Genomic DNA, 24,886 nt, shown 5'->3' with positions numbered 1-24,886 from the left:
ATGAATGGTCATATTTATTTATAAAGAATATCAAAAGAGGCCTACCATCCGGATTGGCTGCTTCCTACAGTCAGGAATACGGGAGTTTCTGTTATTATTCGGGCGGCAATATCGTGGTATGCAACCGGTTCTCTCATTCACATCACTCGATGGATTACTGCGAATGTATATATCGATATCCTGAATGAGAAGTTTATTTATGACTCGCATATTGCTTGCAAATAGTGTCAAATACCATAACGCGGCCATAGAAACTGTCAAGAAGATTCAGCCTTAGCTTGAGGAATATTAGAACATCATCAAACATCTTTCCAGGCCAGTACAATCGCCAGGTACATAATTAGCCCACTTGTGGCCTCATTTCTACATATGTTAATTGTATCAAAATTTCACATGATGATCATTTATTTTGCAAGCTTTCCTTGGTTTTGGCTTGGATCTTCATTAAGTGCATTAATATTTTTTTGACTATACCAGAGTTCAATGCTACATTTCGGAAAGTTGGAGTTTTGTAAATGTCTTAAATGACGTAAACTGTGCAAGAATTCCATGAATTTAAACTGCAATTTTCTTCCAATTAACGCATACTTTTAAAAGTTCTGCAAATGATAAGTTAATATAATTGTTGCAGCTGATACAACTGTAATAATAAACGCGCATTATAAATATAATATAAATTCATTAAATAATCATTTAATTCATAAAATAGCTACAAAAATAATTTGAAGCTCGAGAGAGCTATTCTGTACTTCTAATGTAACATGTGTAACATGTATATGACGAGAGAAATTTCAACCATTATTATCTAAACATTAAAATTTTGTCTATCCCACCTAATTCGCATATTACTAAAACAATTCTAAGAAATAGTAAAATGGAAGATATTGTTCGCTTAGTAATTATCAATATAACTAAATAACGGTCTCCCATATCAGTAGCAGCTAAATTGGTTTAGGGTAGCGAGTTATAAATTTCATTTTATAATTAACTGATGCCGAACAGAAAATTAATTTCCATAATACCTTGAGCTGAAATTACTTCCCACTGTGTTCAGTTTCGTGTGCTTTTATCCATTTTGAAACTTAAGTGTTCCAGAAACTTTTTGCTCATGCCCTGATAGTTTCGTCCTCATGTTTTATGTTTAATGCATTTATGGGGATAATATTATACTTAAATTAGGATATTAATCAAGAGATACGTAATATGTTAGGCTATATTTAATGAAACATGTAATAGATATAGTGTCTAATTAAAAATAATTTCTAATAGACGATGTGATTTAAGCCTTATATATAAAATTATACGAAACTATAAATTTTAAATAGTGACTAGTTATTTTGAATACAAGCAATCCTAAGTAGGTATTTATTGGGTTAAAAATGTAAAATGACATGCTATATGAGCTGTGCTTTCATAATGTCTGTAATAAAGTGATGATATCTTAAGATTCCTATGCCTGGCATTTAATTGACCTTTTATTTTACTACATCTATACGCAATCAATTAAAATGCATTAAAATTATTAATTTTTGAAGTATATTTTAACAAGAATTGACTGATGTTAATACTTCTTTAAATTACATGTAGTTTTGGTGTAAAATGAATTAAATATAAATAACAAAAATAAATACAATTAAGTAATATTAGGAGCTTGTATGTATTCTGGTCATTAATTCACGTTACAAAGGTATTAATTGAAACAAGTTGGTGCAATATATATTGGTCAAATTATTTCAATGCATTTATGGTGGTTATATTATACGTAAATTAGGATATAGAAAGGATAAAGAGATATTAGGATAAAGAGGTACGTAATATGTTATGCTAGTATACCTTAGGCTATATTTAATGAAATATGTAATAGATATGGGGTCTAATTAAAAATAATTGCTATTAGACTAAGTGATTTAAACCTTATATATAAAACTATACGAAACTCAGTTTATCTTATATTATACATTTTTAATTGTGACTAGCTATTTTGAATATAGGCAATAGCAAGCAGGTTTTTATATTCATATTTATTTAGCATTTTAAAACTGTAAGTCAGCCAAGCTATACTGCATCGATCAGATAACTAAAAGTCAGGAGAAGTTATGTTGGGTGAGTACGCTGAGTACACCAGAACTTCCCATTTGATATACAAGTAGTAGATCTGGTTTTCACCGCTAGTCACAACACGTTACAGGGAATTCTTTTTCTCTTTTTTAAACTTTTTTGCTTAGCCAGTAAATAATCGCCATATTGAAATGGGCCGAAAATGCATTTTCAGTGATTTTCTCCTCAATTGGATTTTTTACGATTTTTGGTTACAGCTCAGCTCAGAAACACTTCATTAGAAAAAACGATTTACTACACAATAGATATAACATAAAGAGTTTGGTGGTAGGTAGGTTTCTTTAAATCGAACAAAAATGAATCAATCAACCAATTAAGGAGTGTCGAAAGTAAGGCCTTGATTAGCACCTGTATATATGTAATAACTCAATAAAACTATATAAAATACTTTTATTTATTTAACAGTTAGTTCTTTATATTGGTATGACTGGTATTCACTTGATTCATGATATAGCTGATCAAAAAACATTCATCCCACCCACTATACAATGATTTTACATCTTAGTTAATTAATTAAATTAGTCTGATTAATTAAATGATAGTAAGTGCACAGAAGAAATATGGTGGAGTAAATATAATCTAATTAATAGACGATTTAGGTAACACGAGATATCGTAACTTCTAGTTATGACTCGTTTTCATCAATACGAACTTAACAGACCATAGTCACCGTAAAAGAAAGAAGAAAGGTAATATATACACCGCAAATCGAAACACTTGGATTAATTTCAAATACTCAAGATATTTTTAAGGAAATATTCTTTAAACACCATATCCAATTTTGTAATTGTGGAATATTATACAAATTGTTGTCAAACATAATATAGGATGAAATGTAAGAAATTTTTTTAGAAATGAACATTGCCGAAAGGCTTTAGGATAATATAGCTTCTGGATCTAGGCATTAAATTAAGCTCCTCTATAGATACTATTACGTGAGAGAACGTAACAATTTATCATACCATAGCACGATGTATTGCAGTGGTGAAAACTATCCAGTTAATTTCAATCGATAACATATAAATTCATATTTTATTCATGTATTATTGTATATAAATGTACCTTAATCTTTTTTGAATCATTGCTCTGCAATATGAACGCCGCCACTGCCATGTCAAATTCGTTTCTGTAAATTACAGCCAAGCTAGGCGTTTCCCTATTCAACTCATGGATGACCAGTCGGTCCACCAGATAAGGCTGCCGGATAACGCGCATGGTGGCGCCTCCTTTCTTCGTGGATGGCTTGCAAATCAGCAACATATCCGTAAGAAGAAAACAGTGGACTTCGATCTGAAAATAATATTAACAGATTATTATAAATATGCATGCTTTTGTTTATGATTGCTTAAATATAGGTACATCCAAAAGATAATTCAAATAAAAAAGTAATAGATGTAAATAAGGATCTTGTATATTTTATTATGAATTCAATAAGATGAAATGGATTTATATGAAAAAAGGTTGTCAAATGTATGTTGATTCTCTGAAGTACTAATAATATATTAATGATATATTTATATCTTCTCAAATGAAATTATATCAGTCCTAGAATAATTCGATCTACAAATATAAATATATACGATATAAAATAATTATGTAAATGAAATATTGGGCGTGTGTAAATTAACAGGTCAACTGAAAAGTCCCCGGCCCACCACAGTAAAACACATTTTTTGGCAAAATGAGTTTTTTTTTATTTAACATAATTCCCGTCAAGGGCGATGCACTGATTATAGCGACTCTCCAACTTTTCGATACCATTTTTGTAGTATGATTTGTCCGCTTCAAAATAGGCGTTAGTTTCGGCGATAACCTCTTCGTTCGACGAACATTCCTTCCCAGCGAGCATTCTTTTGGGATCTGAGAACAGGGAATAGTTTCTGGGGGTCAGATCTGGAGAATACGGTGAACGACGAAGCAATTCGAAGCCCAATTCATGGATTTTTGCTATCGTTTTCAGTGACTTGTACACGATGTATTGTCTTGGTGTAGCAGAAATTTCTTTTTCGTCAAATGCGGCCGCTTTTCGGCGATTTCGTCCTTCACACGGTCCAATAACGCTATGTAATAGTTGCTGTTGATTGTCCTTCTTTTTTCAAGGTAGTCAATGAAAATTATTCCATGCGCATCCCAAAATACAGACGCTATAACCTTGCCAGCTGACTGTTGCGTTTTCCCATGCCTCGGAGCGGGTTCGTCGTGTGCAGTGTAGTCGGATGACTGTCGATTGGACTTCGGAGTGAAATGATGGAGCCATGTTTCATCTATCGATGCAAAAATTCGGGTTTATTACGCTTGATCATCTTCAAACACTGCTCTGAATCACCAAATCGTCGTTGTTTTTGGTCAAAAGTGAGTTCGCATGGCACCCACTTTGCACATAACTTTATCATACCTAAATATTCGAGAATAATATGATTTACACGTTCAGTTGATATCTTTAGAGTGTCTGCTATTTCATTCAATATCAATTCACGGCCATTCAAAATCATTTTGTTGATTTTTTAAATGTTTTCGTCGGTAACAAGCTCTTTTGGGCGTCCACTGCGTTCACCGTCTTCGGTGCTCATTTCACCACGTCTAAACTTAGCATACCAATCCTTGATGGTTGATTTTTTTTGCAGTGTCCGGAAACTTGGTATCAAGCCAAGTTTTTGCTTACTTTAATTATAGTTTTTGCTTATTAAAAAAGAGTTACAATCATCGTATCAGGGCACACACGAAATACCCTCTACCTATTGGCTTTTCTTTCTAATTCCTTTTCTTTGATAGTGGCCGGTTCGCTCGATGGAGTCTCGATTAACCAGATAGAAGGCCTTTAAAAAGAATAGATAGGGAAGTTTGAGGGATTTGGGAAGGGACGAGATTAAGAAAATTGTTGATGGAATTATGTGATCCCAACAAGACCGTTTACTTAGGTTAATGGTTTGTGTTCGCCGTAACTCAGAATCTAATAATATCAGCGTCTAAAGGAAAACAAAATTTAAAAAATAAAAAATAAAAGAAAAGTAAAGCTGTAGGTTAAATAAACACTCTTAAAAAATTATGAAAAAAAAACAGGCCTATTAGATTAGAATGACAAATCGATAATAAATAGAAATTTTGGGTATATTTAAAATATTGAATATATAATAAATCTATCTTATTAACAAGTATCTTATTACAAGAAAAATTAATTTATAAGTTATACTCTTATTTCTGATAAGAAATATTAGATATTCAACTCTGTTTAATTATATAAATATATTGCTGCTAGTAATTGCATCACTGATCAATGAAATAATATTTTCAAGTGAATTTTTGAATTCGGTAGGTATTCGAATTGAGAATAATTTTCGATAATGTGGAATGATAATTATTGGTCAGGACACGAATTTAGATAAGATATTCAGAAATGCCGATATTAATTACATTTAATGTTAAAGTAAAATTTAGAGAAAAATAAAATATAAAGCATTAGCAATTGATCTTTGAACAACGGATAAAAATCATTCAATAAACTGTTTATTGAGTTTAATATGTGCCAAAATGGTGTTTAAAATTTCAGAATCAAATAATTCTGCTATAAAATTCTCTTGATAAACTACTCTATTACTTAATATTTAAATAATACGGGTGAAATAATGAATATGTATGAATATAATTAATTATTAAATTAATATCTATTATTTTATACTATATATAATGTATAATTTAATATGAAAATAGAAGCTGTATGGCCAATATTGCCAGCTTGTAGAACTATTGCCACTTTTCTCCAAATATTTTCGTAGTATCTGAATTATTTTTAATGGGAAACTATTCGTTTCCTGTAGTAAAACACCTAACTGCTTTAGTGACTTTTTAACAGTTTGTTAGAATACACAAGTATTTATAGCAGCTCTATGTTACTTGTAAGAACATCACTAATAGTGATAAAAGTCAAATTATACAAGAATCCTCTTCTTCCCACTCGAGCTTTCGAACTCGAAGAAATAAAATTATTAACGATTCAGAGTGAACCACAAATTAATATATATTATTTTATACTATATATAATATATAATTTAATATGAAAATAGAAGCTGCATGACCAATATAGCCAGCTGGTGGAACTATTGCCATTTTTCTCCAAATATTTTCGTAGTATCTGAATTATTTTTAATGGGAAACTATCTGATTCCTGTAGTAAAACACCTAACTACTTCAGTGACTTTTTAACAGTTTGTTAGAATACACAAGTATTTATAGCAGCTGTATATTACTTGTAAGAATACCACTAATAGTGATAAACTCGAACTTTCGAACTCGAAGAAAACAAAATTATTGACGATTCAGAGTGAACCACAATCTTACAGTTCCAATATTTCTTTCGCAGTTTAACGTTGGCTTCCATGAATGTTAACATTGTGGAGCCCCTGTTATACTATTCGTGCTGAAACAGTATTACACAAGAGAGTAATCACTTATTTTAACCGGAGAACAGAGCGTAAAGTATATTGAAATATAACCTACAAGAGCTATCATATAAAAGGCGTAAACATACGTGTCGCATTATTTGAACCGGAGAAGGGTTGATTAATATTTTATCCATAATGAAAATTTTTAACTCATTTGATGTATTGTTAATATTTAATTATGACTGTTCTGGGGGGAAAACAATTCCAATACGCTTAGTCATAACTCTTTTTTATAATAATAATTAGTGAAAAGCATGAGTGATCTCAAGAGGTAAAGGAAGTAATGTTTACCTAGTATATCCAAATCATAATCTAATATTCCGAGGATATACGAACCAGTTACTTTTTGGTTATTATCATTTGATTATAGAGTAATTATTATGAAGTTCGCAATTTTTTCACACTTTCATAATCCCTCAGTAAAGAGTATTTTCTCCGGACGCAAATATACATATTTTGGTATTCCGGACAAGAGTTCATACAAAGTTCATAGGCTGAATAATAAACGTTTCTTTAAATTCAGGTAAGTTGTTTAGCAAACTAGTCACGATCGAACTGTCGGAAAGTTTCCGATGATTTTCATCAGCAAAAAGAGGTGGTCGGCTAGGTAGCGTCGTTATTAACGGCTTCTTGTTTTTTCAGAGGTATAGATCCCTTAAGCTAATACATTTATTTTAAATCTTTATGAATGATGATTTTATTATAATTATTTCACCAATTAGTATTGTCCAATTAGTTTTGATAGTTTTTTTTGGTGTAAATATAAATATTTATTGTAAAGTATTTTAATATAGTCCAGTAATACTATTTATATTATTCTACTATAATTGTTGAAGCGATGTTAAATTTTCTTTTGAAAGCTAGGTGATATCGATCGAAATAAGCGATAATTAGAAGCAACAATTTCTAATAAATACGGTGTGTCTCTTAAAACTTTTAACGACATTTAAATGTTTTTCAAGTGGTTGAGCTTCTGGTTTTCATTTGTTATTGTGATTGTTATAGTGATCGATATTGTGACCTATCACAAGTGTATTATTTGATTATTACAAACCTTCAATAAATTAAGTTACCTAAGCCTTATTTGGTATTTGAGAGTACAAATTCGCAAGACTATGACCTAATCAAACTATGATTGTGAACTTTGGAATGAATTTGACTGAATTTCTGAAATCGATTAACCACTTTATTCTAACCGACTTCTTCTTTTTTGTAAAATACCACTAAAAATGAATTTTTTGTCGATGGAAGAAAATCCGCGAGGAGATTTGAAGTAGTTTCCGGGAAATGTGATTAAAGTATTTTGATATTTGAAAATAAGAAGGGAATTAGGGAAATGAAGCAAATTAAAACTAAATTTACTGCTAATATTTTGATACGAATAGCAATAGAGGATAGACAAGATAATGCGAAAACCATGCGATATATTACATCTTGTGTATATTGGTAACACTGCTTTCGTGTAAACAATGCGACGAAGTTTTGTAGGTTATATTTCAGTATATTATACGCTTTATTTTTCGATGGTCAAAACAAGCCGGTGAAATGTGTGAATACATTCGAATTGTTTAACGTTTCATGAACGACATATTCCACCGTAATACCAAAGAATAACACGCTAAAAGAATTGTGGCCAGACAACATAAAATTACCCTGGCAAAACTGATAGCAGATCCCAACACTTATTTGGGTAATACCATTTTGACAAAAACAGTACAACTGGAACTCCACAAAGCTAACATTAATGGAAAGGTTGCGATTGTAAAACCTTCAATGGAACTCAATTCTAATTTGCGAATGAAGTGATGCAACGATCATAAAAGCTCGACACTTGATGATTGAAATTATTGTGATAAGGTTCCATGAATCATCGTTCTACAATCAAGCGAACTACCTGCTGACTACAGTCAAGCATGGTGGAGGATAATCATTAATCCGCTATGCCGCTATGGGGCTTAATTATTTTTAAAGCAGATAGTAAGGGGTAGATTTCCGTCACCAACATTATTGAAGAAATTTACGGATGTTTTAGCACAAGACATGAGACAATACTCAGTTGGAAACTATTCAAACATACTATCATTACTTTATTAACAAATAAATGTTGTTTATATGTCCGGTCTTTATATTGTTTTGTTCACCCATGTAGTTATAGAACCAGTAATCCCCTAATAATATATATATATATATATATATATATATATATATATATATATATATATATATATATATATATATGTAATATATGTAGAAAAATAAATACAAAATATCTGTATAATAAATATTAATAATTAATGATCTTCTACTTCTAGAATATCTGAGTCTTCGAATATATATATAAGCACAATATTTACTTAGTGCAGAAATAATAATCTTTGTCTTGGTTAAATAAATTAGAAGTTAATAAATTATTAAATTACAATTTGATAAGGTACATAAGTTAAGGGGTGTAAAACACACAAACTTTTAATTTACTGGAAAATGGTATTTTATTTTAAAGAAATAGGAAGCGGTCGCTTGTTGAATCGCGATATAAAATGACAATTAGGGCTTTTATCTATTAGAAAATAGACCAAACTCCCTTTAGGATCTTTTCTTTTAAATATCTCACTAGCCATCATTATCGTCATGATCAGCATCGTCATCAAACGTATTTTAAAATATATTGATGGGGATATTTAATTTTTGTAATGCTAATATATAATTAAATGAGATAAAAATTGATAAATCACGCAAATCCTGAATAATCTATATATATCTTTAAGTTTTACATATGTGGGAAAATTATCATAATCGAATGACAAGACAGACAGATATAATATTCCAGTGTTAAATAATTTGCATCATTCGCGTAACCTAGCATCCTATGAGATCATAAAATTTGTTTCCGGAGGTTGAATCTACATTTTCCGAGAAGAAGATTTACGTTATAGCTTAAATTTGCACAGTCAATTTCACGAACAGATTAAATTCTTTTATTACTTATTTTATTTTGGAAATTTTATTGAATATAATGTCATTTGAGATAAAACTATTGAAAATTATATACTAAAGCATACATACATTTTACTAATCTGTCGCTAGCGCGGTATTCTAAGTATATCTACAAAAAAATTCAGCATCAATTCGGTGCTAGCAACATCAAAAATGTAATGGATGTATATTACCTCGAAAGATTTTCATTGAATTTATATCAGATTCCAGGGTTTGGCGCAATATGCTCGGAGGAATAAAATTCATTTTTCATCATGTCGCTCGAGACGGTGTATTTGCTTTGTTATTTATCGCGATCTTGCTTATTTATTCTAATATCCGTAGGGAATCGGTGTCTAGCCGGGAAGAATTCATTTCAAAAGATTGGTAACGTTAGTTGCTTGATTTCATTGTAGGGAAATTCTTAATGCAAATACAAATTTTCTTCAAAATTTATTATAAGGAGTAACATAATCATTCAATACACTTTATGAATCCATTAACTTAATGCTGAGGTGATAGATACATAATTATATATCTGAACAATTTTGTGGAAAGTTCTTATTTGTTCATTATAACTTTGATCCCTTTAATATACTTAACAATATAACCTCATAATTTATTATAGTTATGAGGTGGTCTAGTTTACCAGTTTTATTATTTTAATTTTCAATTGAATATCAGATTGTTGTTTCATGGATATATATTTGTTGGAATTTTTGATATGAAAAAACCTTCGGAATGAATAGGACAAAAAAAAACAATTTTGGAAAGTGTCGTGCAAGTGTTTTTCCTTCTAGAGTAAGTTCATTAAAATTCTAGGAAATTTTATTGAATAATACAACGTAGTGTATGGAAGTAGTATCTTCTATATTCATGTTTTCTTCTCTTTCAGCTGCGCCAATTAATCTGCCCTAGAACAAGAAGCCACTGTATTGTGCAACTTCTTAACTGTTTGGTTTCGTTTATTACTATGAAAAAACAATAGCACAGTCTATTTTATAGCAATCCACTGATGATGTTAACAATATAATGTACTGGTTCAATTGGGCTATGATCTTCTTGGAATGCAAATTGGTTGCTAGTATTATGTTGTTTAAGTGCTCTTTCTTTTTGTTAAAAAGGGGTTTTCCCGCAAGTTTATACCAATTATTGGTAGAAGGCTTATAGGTCTGTGGTAGTTCGCTTGGTTTAAGCATCGCTACGACTTGAGTATATTTCTATTGCTATGGGAAATTTTCGAGCTGAAAGTACGAATTAAATATTTTGACTAGGTTTATGATTTCGTTGTGTGGTAGCTGTTTCAAGGGGGTTGCGTCGACAAGTTCGTAACCTGCCGCTTTTTCTTACTTGAGTTTATTTATTTCTCATAACTAATTTAGGATTTATGCTATTCAACAGTAGGCACTTTCGCAGAACTGATTTAAAATAATTGTTAATGTTGATGGTCAGCAAAAGTACTAGCTTTATTGTTCATTCTCCTGTGAAGTTTCTAAAACATATTGTTCTATTAATATAGATTTTACCTTGGGAAATAAAAGTACTAGGGCAGATTTTATACAGTTAAGTTGAAGGAAAATTAGTTTTGATTTTTCAAGCAACATGCCTCTAGTGATAAGCAACGAAGCCATATTGTAGTGTATTTTGACACCGATTCTGATTTTGATGCTATTTGCAAATAATACATCATAGAATATCTTAATTACAAAATAAACTCTTAATAGAAATTTTAAATATAAGGCTTCATTTACTCAAGTTCAAGATGTTCGATACTTGGGTTTCACATTAGTCAACAGTCAGAAAGAAATTCAATATAGCGAATTTGTCAGTGGCTGCCGAAATAAAACGAAATCGAGTAAAACGATTTTGAAGCCGAATTACAATCAAATGTGGATTACGAATATTTCATACGAATATTATGAGGATAATATGTGAAAAAGAATGATGAAATGGTCCAGATAAATTTTGGAAATTGTTTCATAATATATTTTTGAGAAAGATGATGGGATGTGTCTGATGGATTGGAAAGGACTTATTGAATCTGAACAAACTGTTAATTCGAGCCTCTATTGACAATAAATATTGATATCAAAGCGGTTAAGAAAGGGTTAAAGGAATTCATAAACACCAAAGGCGCTACTTTACATTACTTCGACTATTCTTCCACAATAAGAATTTTTCCATATTTTTGAAAATTAAGGTAACAATGTCGATTGATGTATTGGAACTCAGGGTACACAATCTTATAAATATAGAGTGCATTTCATAAACATCAATTCATATAAATACATATAGAATGCTTTTCTATTAGAACAATATTCAATATCACATCTAGTGACACACATGTACTTTTGTTGGTGGATTTCATTCATTTTGGGTTTTTTTTCTACATGGATCATGGGCATTTTCGATATTCTTATTGAGTAGTGAACGACCAGTCCAGCTGAGAACCAAAATCTGGTAACTGTGTTCTCGAAGTCTAACTTAAGAAGATCCCCGTGTAATTTAAATTTTAACTTCCCATTATATATCATAATTCTTTCTAAGAAAGTTTTGGTAATATTGAATGGTATTTAAAGTACTTAGTTAATTTTCAAAGGCCCTCCGTATTCTTGGTCATTAAAAAAATACTTAGCAATTACTACACACCTGTTTTAATATGCTTTCAATATAATTTTGGCTTTTTTATATTAATTACTTTTCTAATAGAAGAAAATACCGAACACGTAGAAGCAAAAGTGAGGTACTAATAATATTCAAGTTCGATTATTAAATTAATATCCCTCTCAAATCTCCGCCCTGATACATAGATATAACACGTGATGCGTTAAAATCGTATTTAGAATTACAAGAATTTTATATCATTTCTTATGTATGCTATTTAGCCTCCCGTTCCTATGACAAGCGTCTGACGCTCATTTTTCGTGCATTAATATATATTTTTGGATTAGTTTGGTGTTTTTCATCCATCTTCCTCAAATGTAGTACTCCAACAACCTGGTGCAGGGGCGGTCAACGACTGACAAGCGTACATTAAGTACTTGAGTGCTATGAAGATACGCTTGCTAATAAGTTACAATGATTTTTGTGAAAAAAATCGTAATTTCAAAACAAGGGTTAAACAATAATTTCGCGTATTGGCTCAATATTTTTTATGGTAATATTATTAATAGAAATTAAATAGTGGCTTGTTAAATGTTGCACACCATATTGAATTGTTGATTTAAGAAGCTGCGGTCAAGCGAAAAAGGTGAAAAAAAAATCATTTGTTACATTAGGACTACTGGATGAAATTACATTACTATATCATCTAAAATCGGTGTAATTGACTAAAACAAATTGTTATAAAAAAGGCATCGAATAATTGAAGAGATGTTAGAGTAAGCGCATCAATCTCGAAAGAGAGTATGTTGATGGTGGTAAATAAATGAGTCTGAAAAATAAAGCCGATTGAACACAATTAGCGGAGAAATATTAATGATAATTTTTTAGTATTTTTACACAACCCATTAAAACAACGAAAATACAACAATAATGGGATTCAAGTTTAGTAATAATAAAAATCTTTATTGGCAGTGATAAATACCATATTATATATAATGGGAATAGTCTAGTGCATATTCTATAAAAAAGCATCTTATCAGTCAGAGTTCATTTTCACATTTAACTGCTGATTATAATTAAAACTTCACAAGAAGAAGAGATTTAATTTTGGTAGAGAAAGTTACTTGAGTATAATATAACATTTTTATATAAATTAAATAGTAGTAATTAACTACTTTTTACTATCGACTATTTCAGTGTGTATTTTTGGTTCTACTGATTTTATTATTCTTTTCCAGTGACTGTTTCAGTCGACTGTCTTCAGTCGCTATTTTCGGTCCGACTGATTTTGTTACTATTTACTATCCACTGTTTCATTCGTGTACTTTTAGTTACTACTTTTGGTTCTACTAGTTTCATTCGACTGATTTTTAACGTTCTGGCTCTGTCGTCATACCCGCAACCTTGACAAAAATGTATCCAATTTATGCTTACATAGATTTATATGTATATAGTTTTATGATTTTTTTGGTAGTTTGCTTGTAAGTACCAATATATTATAGCATAGCAGTATTTTGGAACGATATTTTTCAAGATTGTTAATGTAATAAAGTAAAAGATTAAAATTGTGAGCGATAAATAGTAAAATACTTTTACTAACTGATTTTATGGCAATAATAGGTAATATTTCGATTATTCTCTTGATTTTGGTTAAACAATATTTCCGTTCAATAATAAATTAAACATTTATTTTATTTCAAAAAAGCTCTAGTAGTTATTATGTGATACTCTGTAGTTATTGTGTGATACTGTGTAGTTATTGTGTCAAAATAGTAATTATTATTTTCAGTCGCTAGTTTTTTTACTATCGAATATTTCGACTGTTTTGCGACTATCGACTGTTTCGACTGTTTTCATTCGAAAGTTTCCAATACTACTAAAAACTTTACGTCAAACTTATTATAATTATTATTACTACTGCTAATGGTGTTCATCAGTACAAAAATAAAGTAATACATGAATTAGTAATACTAATTTAGATAAACGAAAGTTCATATAATAAACAAACACAACTAATTACTTTTTAACTAATTTAGTTCTATTAAAAACAAATATGTTCATTGTTGATCTGGCCATTTCAAACACAAGTAAAATTCTACATATCCTTCGGTGTACTGGATAAAGTAATTACCTTTGGTTGAAATAATTAATACTGGTTTTTATCTCACGCTATAAATCTAATTGATTTTACCCATTATCAGATTATTTTTTTATTAAAATATTTCCTGTGTATATATAATTTAGGCATAAATCTAACGGAGAGAAAGTAATAATTACGTAAGGTAATATATTTGAATACATACTGTATTTAATTTTAAATAATCTTTATTAAAAATAACTGTTTATTATAAATGAAATCTATTTCAATGGTGTCGTTATCAATCTAACGTTCTTTCTGATGATAGATCCACGGTGGGCAGAGCAAACTGAATAGCTTTCTATTGTTCAGCTAAAGTCCTCTGCGGATAGAGAGATAAGAGGTAGATAATGGAGAAATCATATCTGGTAAATCATCACATCATCAAAACCACATGGATAGGGATCTAGCATCGCCTTAGCGAATTTTTGAACTTTTTTGTCGTTTTATCATGTCATTTATTTCGACACCTTACACTTACTCGTCGTACTGATAACAACCACTTATTTTTGTTATTTGAATAACATCGAAGCTTAGGCTTAAAATATTCTTTGGGGTGTTCTGCTGAGTATGGCTGTATAAACAGCTTGACATATGTTATGTGTTATGCCAATTAGGTCATATATATTTAGTATAAGTTATTTAGTCTAAATATAAAGGATTTCGCTGATCAAAATACATGCATACAAGAAAATATACAATATACTGCTGAGATTATTTTAAGAAACTTGATAATCTAAATGTTTGGTGTCAGTATATAACAATTTTTATTTTTATTATTACTTACAAAGAATATGAGATGAATCGAGAATGAAAAACGGTTACTATAAAACAAAAAGAGGATTATCATGTGTTTTGCTACATGTCAACGTTTTAACGGATACATATTACACGGAATGCATAGAGATCTGTAAGTGGGATGTCCTACCTATTTAACAGATCTAGATCCTTTTGACTATTACATATTTTGATCGATTGTTTATGGTTTTAAAAGATGAAGCAAAAGTTCCGTTCCTCATAATAAATAGGTAGAAGCGCCCTCCCCAAGTCTACATCACTTCCACGAACTGTAATAATGTATCAAGTAATACAAATATATACGATATTTTGGTGATTCTGCACTTCTTACGGTGCAAATTGCTGTGTCTGAGCTTAAACTAACTTCATTTGGGATTAGTAAATTATCGGGATATTTTTATACATACTATTTTTTACATAATTACAGGTTATTATGTGATTTGCAAGCATAGCCTACTGTTCAGGAAAATTTCCGAAATTAATATTTTCAATAAAAAGGCCGATATTTATTTCAGTTCTCAGTATTAATATGTTCTACTTTGCGTACTCATTTATTAATTTAATAATTCTGTAATAATTGTATTGCCGCTGAAGTGGTGGCATATTATGTAGAGTTGGGACCTGCTTGAATTCAACTAAACTGCAAATCAAAGATTTATTGTATACTCTATGTTAGAGGTATTGTAAACAGATCTGTTTGTATAAGGCCTGAAGTCTTTTGAAATTATTTCAATGTAACATACTTTCAAGTTGGTAAGGTTCAAGTAGGTCTAAGAAATTGACAGATTCCAACATAAAATTACACTATTAAATAATGAAACAACGAAAGAAACAGAAGCGATGTACCGCAAGGTAGAGTTTTGGAAGACTGTAACAGAAAAGTGTAACATGCAAGTAATAACATAAATAAGTGGAGCCAGTCATGAAGAATAAAAGTCAACGAGAGTAAATCAGTACATATTGATTTCACCTATAACTAAATTCGTCATATATCATAAAAATGTTATGTATTATAATATTTATCCTATACATTAACAATGCTAAGTACCTCTGGCTGAATCTTGACGCAAAACTTTGTTGGAAGGAACACGAAAGAAAAAAAACTTGAAATAAGATTAAAAAAAATTGGTATTTGGAAGCAGATACTAAAACCTACGGAATTCAGTTATGGAGATGTAGTGCGAAAATTAATATCAGCATATTACAAATATCTCAAAATAAAGTGCTGAGAAGTATTGCGGATGCACCCAGAAGTATCTGGGTAAATAACTGTTCCTGTAGTAACAGGAACAGTTACTTACACCGTCGGATTCCAACTGTTATAGAAGAAATTAAGAGATTCGCAAAAAGGTAGGAAGAAAGATTTGTAAACATCGAAATGTTGCAACTCTGGGACAACATTGAGCTAGGACGCAGACTCAAGGGAATCATACCGTGCGATCTAGGCTTAGTTGTGTAGTGATGTGAACAAAGTGGCAAAAACAACAGAAAGTACTACTAACCTTTATTTTAATTTATTAGAGACCAAGTAAGGACCAATGGGTCTTCCAAGAAAAGTAGCAAGTTTAAGTTACTGTAGAAAAGGATTGTAAGTTAGTCGTCAATGACTAGTAATAATATATCAATAAATAAATATACTAAAGTAGCCTAAATAACACTAAAGCGTTGTAGTGATTTAATAAATAAATTTATATAATTATATTACACTTAAAATTCTTCCATTATTAAATTAATTTTCCAATTAAATTATTTTCCAGTGATCCCGCCATAAATAAATATGCTAATTATTAATTATAATTTCGAAAATTTAAGCCCGTCAAGATCAAACCCGCGTCAGTACAGACACAGGTACTATGAAAGACTCCAATTTCCAGACAAAGCAAAACAAACAATAACTCATATAATAAAATATGAATAAATTTACATATTTTTCCGAAAAACAATTTCGATTACATCGCGAAAGCGCTCCATCCGTGTATTCACATAAACTTTATATTTTTCGAGAATTCGTAATCGAATTTAACATAGTTTATTTCTCGTCAAGACCCATCCACTTGGCCCATATTTCAACTAAATTTCTCGCTTCGTGGATTCCCAACTACGATTTCAAGTCCCACCTGAAATGCATCTGACAGTTAGAAGCAGTTCGTATTTGCTTCCCGTATGTATTGGTAAGCAGGCGGGTGATTTTATTTAATAACTTTTAGAACACAAATTCGGTGCTATTTGGATAATTCCATTAAGGATACACTTTAAATGCTCTATACATACATATATATATATATATATATATATATATATATATATATATATATATATATATTCTTTTCTGTAAACCCAATCCCTTGTTTTGTCACATTGGATTCGTTTATTGTATATTACGATCTGTTTTATTTGAATATAGCGACTTTAAATTTCTCTTCCATTTTATGTATTTATTGTATGTTGCATAACGTTTCGCAGTTTGATCACAGTTAGCTGCACATTTACTAAGTTGTTAATGGTAACATTTCCATTTAACCGATGAGCTAGATATGTAAGTTGAAATTGCCGCCACAGCGAACAAGGTGACAGAACAGTTCTGCCAGAGCATAAAACTGATAAGGAACAACAATCCCATTCACGTTAGGAATTAGGCTGGGAAATACTTCATGTCTTTGGGATGATTTCTCAGGGAGACTATTGGAAAAAGGAGGTAACAATTATAACATACTGAAAACTGAACGGTTTTGTTTCCCACGATACATTCACATGTATGTATAAAATCATTCTATCCTATTCTGAGGATGTCAATAATGTTCTAGTTAATTTGTATTGTATAGATTTGTTTTGACGTTTCAAAGATGATGATTGTTATATGAGAACTAGAGAACATTCAGGTTTGTTACAAAAAATTATACCGAAGAATTGAAGGTATTAATAGATGAAGATCCATGCCAAACAAAGGTAGAGCTTTTAAATTATTCTGTCAGTCAGCCATTTACAGACGTAAAAAAGCTATAAAATTGGTTACTATATGAATTCAGAGACATTGAAAACTGATTTAGAATCTCTGAAATAATGATTCAGTACTCCTACCACCAGAAAGTCATGCAAATGATGACATTGATTGGCATTTGTATATTACACATTTAAATATCTTAGATGAAAAACATACAAAACTTTGTGTGCCAAACGAGTGAAAACGTTAGAATTTTCACTTATACTATTATACTTCAATATTGTTATTATGTGTATGGATGAAGCCCGTTGACCCTTTCCAACGATTCGAGATCTGTAAAACATAACGACATATGGTTCTCTAATGAAAACATGTTAATATCAACGGATATGCTACAGAAACATCAGACGCCATTACAGTCCACAAACGTACTAGTTTGGGCCAACATATCAATTCAAGGAATGATTGGCTTTCAAGTTTTTAAAGATATTCTGGGACGAACTCAAACTCTAAATACGGAACGCTTTTGCCCTGTTGTAAGTATGATGCAAAACCAGAGGGGATGTAACAGACACATATTTTTTCAAGATAGCAGATTTCTTTATATTAAAATCACCGTTTTGAGAGCACCATCGCAAACTTGAATGGAACTGAAATAAAGAACCATAGGGAATATCAAGACGATTTTGCGGGTGATGCTACGATGGTTAGTTGAAAATTTCAGTTCAAGATTGGTTGTTCAAAGATTGTTTATGATTTATGTTAGAATAAATATAAACAGTTTCATAATTATGCAACTCATTTTTATATTAAAAAAAGTAATTTCTGAGGGCCCATTTTTTGCTCTATGGAAGCAATAATGTGGCTATGAAAATAAAAAACTAACAAAAGAAAAATCGAGTGGAACAGTGAATCATTGAGAATAACCTACAACCTTTTCTCCAAAAACTTAAGAGCCACAAGATACACGAACTTAAGTTGAACTTAGCTTAATAATGAATAAGAGTTCCATTTGGGAAGTGAAGTATTCGGGTTTCAGGTCGTATACGGAGCAAAGCTTATTGATTTGGTATATTTAGAATTCAGTACAGTTTATCCTCATCAATCCATGTTTAAAAATATGGCTATAATAAATATTTACCGTGACTTATACAAGTTGTACGATATATTATGTAATATGCAGTAATTCGTAATACCAAAGTCTTAATTAAATTACCAAACATTGAAAATGTCACACCATAGCATAGTCCCGTCATAAGTCTCAGGAAGTTTCCGATCTAGTTTAAGAAAAAATGTAGTTTAATTATGATTTATATAATTTAATTATGGTGTATTAATGATAATGTTGCAATTACAGTAAAATATGGCATATCGTTAATTTTACTAAGATATTTTGTGATATATACGGTTTTTCAACAATGGTGGGTATAATTGAAATGAAATTAAACAGGATATGCGTGAGACCTTAATGATATACTTTTTGTTAATCTGATAGGATAATCTATGCGATTGTCGGTTTTTCCTGGCTGGATTCAAGTGCTTCAATTTTCAATTATTAAGATAGAGATTCACATCAATCAGACGTCGCCACATCCTGTCATCTTCTTCGTTTTGAATTGTCCTTATTGAAAAGCCTCATATATTTAGGGGTAGGCAAAAAGTCAGCAAAAAAGCATTTTTGGTAGCCAGGTTTGGAAAGTATAGTGATTCAATTTAGCTGCTAAGTTTGAGTGACAAGAATTCAATATTATTGATGACAGAGTCTACATAATAGTTTAAGATTACTGACTTGTATTTATTGATTCGAAAATGCTTTAGAAAACCCACAGTTTGAACCTAATTGATGGAGTAATAGTTGGATATGGCATTTATCAATTATTTGAAGATATATATTCAGAAATCATATACGTGTGATAATGGTGGCAAGTGGTCTTGTCTAGTGATCACAATATAGAATCATTGATCAATTTGTCCTCTAGAGAAAAATGTGAGCTGTAGAATCAAATGTCATGGACGAGATTATAAATATTGTTGTTAACACCTAAAGTCATTAGGATCTTATGAAAACATCAAAGTAAGATCGTTATCTAGACAAATGTAGATAATAAAGACTTGTTTGATAATTGATAATACCTTCAAAAGTGGTAGTGAAAGTATTTAGAGCAGGCTATTCTATATTATTTCGATATAAATGATATGCCTATTTATTAACATTTTTCTTAACAACGTTAACCTTTTTCAAAATATGTTTTGTATAATCTTTTCATTTTTGGTTTCTCAAATTTATTAGGCCTTTAAATTAGTTTTAAAGGATTATTAGATTTACTATACAATCCAATATAGTACAAAGTGTACAAATCTATCGAGAGCCGCTACTATATCCCAACTTTCAGGTAATTTGCGAATTCCATTTCGAAAAACTATGTATATTTTGAGGCTATCCACGAATCGACCTATTTTTTGGTATTTTTGTCAGTGAGATATACAAGTTATGGCTAATATATCGGAACAATGAGCAATCAGAATGAGCAAAGTCTGGAGAATACGGCGGGTGGGGTCGCACTTATTTTATTGTTTCCAAGTATGCTTCCACCGGTTTGGCAACATGTGGTCGAGCGTTGTCATGCTGAAGAATAAAATTGTTGAGTTTTTGCTCCTGTTTAGGCGCAGTGCTCGATTAAAACGCATCAGTTGTTATCTATAGCGATCCGAGTTGATGATTGGCAATTTTTTTTGACTATCCAGAGTGCTCCTTGACTTCGGGGTGAAAATCGCCACTTTTAAAACATCTAAACTAGTATACATGTTGAAATTAATGGAGCATAGTCGTCATAAGCTTTACATAGCATTAGATGACGTTCAGTCTCCTTATTCTGTAAACTGAAGCAAAAAAAGTAAAACCTCTCAGAAATCGGATTTACTCGGTACAATGTCAAATATTTTCAGGGCACTGAAATACATTTTTGTGCACACTTCGACGACATAACTGTCAATACGATTTGAACATGAAGTTGTTTACAAATGTGTATGTAACACCATCTATTGTAAATCCCTTAAAATTAATTTATATTCCTGATCATTTATTCATATGATCACTTATTCACTATTATTAGACTTTTCAAATAATATATCTCTTCTATAGCGTGATACATATATATTTGTTTATGTGTTCTTGACGGTTTTTTATCATTTGATCGATATTTTACATTAAAGTACTTCTCTTATTTTATATAGAAAAGTTTAGGTTTATTTTCCGGGATCCATTCATTCTTGTTAATAAATCTCATCAATCAATAATGTTAAATTCTATAGGGACTACATGTAAACTTGTAATCGAATATGGAAAATTGTATATTATATTCATTATTAGATATATTTTGGGAAATACATATTGATGTATTAATTCTGTACTCGCCTTGCTTGTGTATTAATGAAAGTACAACAGAACAGTAGTAATAAATTAATTTGTAAATTAAGGTTGTACTGAACATATCTAATGTAAGATGTAACTAATTAAAAAAAAACTAGAAATATGATATGTCAGTATATTTTTTAAACGATACAGTTTTGAAATAACTGTTAATTTTTAACATTAGAGATAAAAAAACTTAATACCAACACACCAGTTTGGGTTTCTTAACAATCACTCAACAATTGACCAGGTCCACAGAATAACAGATGTTATTGAAAAAGCCTACGAAAGTAAAAATTATGCTCAGCTATATTCTTAGATGTAACACAAGCCTTCGACAAGGTTTGGCATGAAGGCCTTGTTCATAAACTACAAAAAATGTTACCAAAACAACACACCGAACTATTATACATTACAACCATAATGTTTAGAGTGAAACAAGAAGAAGCTTACTTTACAATAAAAGAACCTAAAGGTGTACCACAAGGAAGTGTACTGGGACCAATTATCTACTCTATACATGTGATATACTACAAATGGAGAATATTACGATTACTACATTTGCTGTCGGAGACAATAATGAAGAAGCCTCACGAAAATTACAACAGTGACAATATAAATAAATTAATGAAAATAAATCTGTACATGTGCAGTTCACCTATAAACAGACCATGCAAGCACCAATAACATTAAATAATACTATCATTCTATATAGCAACAATGATAAATATCTTGGAATGAATCTAGATGCAAAATTTCGCTGGAAGGAACATATAAAGAAGAAAAGAAAAGAACTGTAATTGAAATATAGGAGAATGTACTGGCTAATTGGAAGAAAATCGTAATTATCAGTACATAATACAAATTCCTGAGAGGTATTATGGGCACACCCAAATACTATAGGACTGCTTACCTACATCGAGACCTTCAGATACCTACAGCCAGTCAAGATGTCAAGAGAATTGCAAGGGGGCATGAGGAAAGACTAACACTCTCACACGAATATTGAAATATTGCTCCTTTTGGATACCACCAGAACAGGACATAGACTCAAAAGAATCAAACCATCCGTTCTTGTGTTGTGTTGTGTAGTGAGGGGCATATATTAAAAAATACAGCACTGACATGTATAAATATTATTTCACCAGAGACTGAGATAGGGCCTATGGATCCTTTTAGTTATATACCTAGATTTAAGTTATCATAAAGACAAATTGTAAGTTACACGGAAAAGACTAGTAACAATATAAATAATTAAATAATTAAAAAAATTATCATGACTTATTTTTAGTTAAAGATTTTTTAAAATTATTAAAACTTTATGAATTTAAAATTACTTTAGAGCGTTTAGTGTTGACAAAAATAAAAATTTAATTATAAAAGTATGTATTCTATTTAGAATAATAATGAGAAATTATACTCGTATTCATTTTTGATAAACCAAAACTGGAAAAGAAATAGGCAGGTCGAGAACAGAGAAAGATGGCAAGGAAAATCGTATACTCATAAATTTTCACTTATCTCACATTTCAGATTCACTCCAAACAAAATTAATTTTCTTTTTTTTTCAAAGCAGCGAAAATATGGATGCTTTACAGGCATTTCTGCAATATTATATTTCATCGTTAAATAAGATTTTTTTACCTTTGGGTTGTGTTCATATATATTCTAATGGAGAAATTTGAATAAAAATATTATTATCATGTAGAAAATGGAAAATATTAAATTTCTGTAGCGAAAAAAGAATGACATAAGTTATATATTAATTTCAGTAAAATAAATTGAAATATAAACTAAAATTGTATAAAAAAAATAGAGAAAGTGTATTTTAATAGGTCTAAAACTTTGTTTTCTGTCTTATGGCGTAAGTAACGCTCGATATAACATAATTATAGATGAAATAAATTTGGTTACACATTAATACAAAGTCAAATAAATATTGATCATTTTAAATATTGGTCATTGACAGCATAAAGTTATTCTCTAGTGAATATGTTAATTTAGTGGCAATATCTTATTATTTGACGGAGATTTTAGGATTAATATGAAGAAATCTGTAGTTGATGTTTAGGAAGGGACTCTGTTTTGCATACTGAAAATGCGGGGGCGCCTCATTTTGATTAGATACGCCTATTATATGAGTTGACAGAAGTAGTATCCCAGTCTAGTAGTTAAGTCTTCAATATAAAATGTTTGATTAACAGAATCAATTTGATATATCCACTTGTGATAACTATTCTAGAATCTACAGATATAAATGTCGGTTATCGTATTTGCAAATGAAATTTAATGCGGCCGCAAGACACCAGTTGTGATTTTAGTTTTCCAAAAAAAAACCAAACATATGTCATACATCAATCAGTAATTTTGATCGATAACTTTTGCAATTTTTTTTTAAGTCTTCTTTTACTAACTAGGGGTTTATCTGGACTGGACCTACAGCTTAACGTGGGATCCGAACCACGGTCCTCGGCATTAAGCTTACCGACTCGCGAGTGACCAACTTAGAAATCGTCCCAGAAGATCATCCGGTCTTATCCAGCCTGGTTACTGGCGTGACTGCACTTTACCAGTGCGCTAACCAAGCCGGATCGGGAATGTTTTGGTATCCAGTTTTATGTAAATAGTTCAAAAATATTTTATGGCGTATGCTTAGTTACGTAGCGATATAGCGAGGTTAAATATTTCTACCATGGTATTTTAAGGAATTTTATCAACGTCTTCATTGGTCGGCTGGCGAGAGGATCGTTTTTAACATCGAAAATTTCGAAACGAAAATGAGCAAACCAATTCTAAAGTACTCACACATGTATTGTATTTTTCTCTTTTCTTTTATAAACGAATGACTCGTTATAGAACGACTCTAGCGATTAAGTATTATTAGAAATGTGTAACTTTAAATCCATTAATTGGGAAAGATTGAATTTCAGATTGACCGAATAATTTACATTCTCAGGTAAGACATAAAATATTGAACATTTTGGGCAACATATATATTTAAATCAAGAATGTTGGTATACTGAAAAATGTGTGAAGAAGCACTTTTTTTAAATAATTTTGTCTCCTCAATCAACCATGGTTTATCGGAACTAGGGCTTAACATAGCCTCTCACCCGAACTATGCTCCTCGGCATTAGATCTACCGACTAGTAAAAGATCAACCTGAATACAATTCCAGGAGATATCCGGTTTTACCCAGCCTGGTTACTGGCGTGACTAAGATAGTATTTCCTGTCGCATTTTATGTTCTTATCTATGATATAATTACGATTACACACAATCACAAACGAAAATTTCGCATCTACCGCATCAGTAGGAAGAAGCACCCATTATATACTATATTTAATACTATTAATAATATTATTATTTTTAAATAGGTTTGCTTATTTTGACACTTACACATATCATCTTATTCAGTTTTACGTTATATTTTATTCAATAAGCTGTTGGTATTTATGAACGGC

The 24,886-nt window shown here is 30.7% G+C and overlaps 1 protein-coding gene across 4 annotated transcripts in view; it reads right to left on the bottom strand.

Moving 5' to 3' along the window:
* LOC143193589 (uncharacterized) overlaps positions 1-24,886 on the bottom strand; it is a 397,105-nt gene that overhangs the window by 56,531 nt on the left and 315,688 nt on the right. For all 4 annotated transcript variants that reach the window (XM_076399903.1, XM_076399905.1, XM_076399904.1 and 1 more), the window contains one exon: positions 3,181-3,408. In XM_076399903.1, coding sequence (XP_076256018.1) covers positions 3,181-3,408 — 228 coding nt within the window. The remainder of the gene's footprint in view (positions 1-3,180; positions 3,409-24,886) is intronic.

Source organism: Rhynchophorus ferrugineus, unplaced genomic scaffold (assembly GCF_030347505.1).
Source record: "Rhynchophorus ferrugineus isolate W39M unplaced genomic scaffold, kcgeb_rfMv2 rfM3, whole genome shotgun sequence".
In the NCBI taxonomy this organism is placed as follows: domain Eukaryota; kingdom Metazoa; phylum Arthropoda; class Insecta; order Coleoptera; family Curculionidae; genus Rhynchophorus; species Rhynchophorus ferrugineus.
The sequence above is the reverse complement of the archived record's forward strand: the minus strand, read 5'-3'. Positions and strand labels throughout refer to the sequence as shown.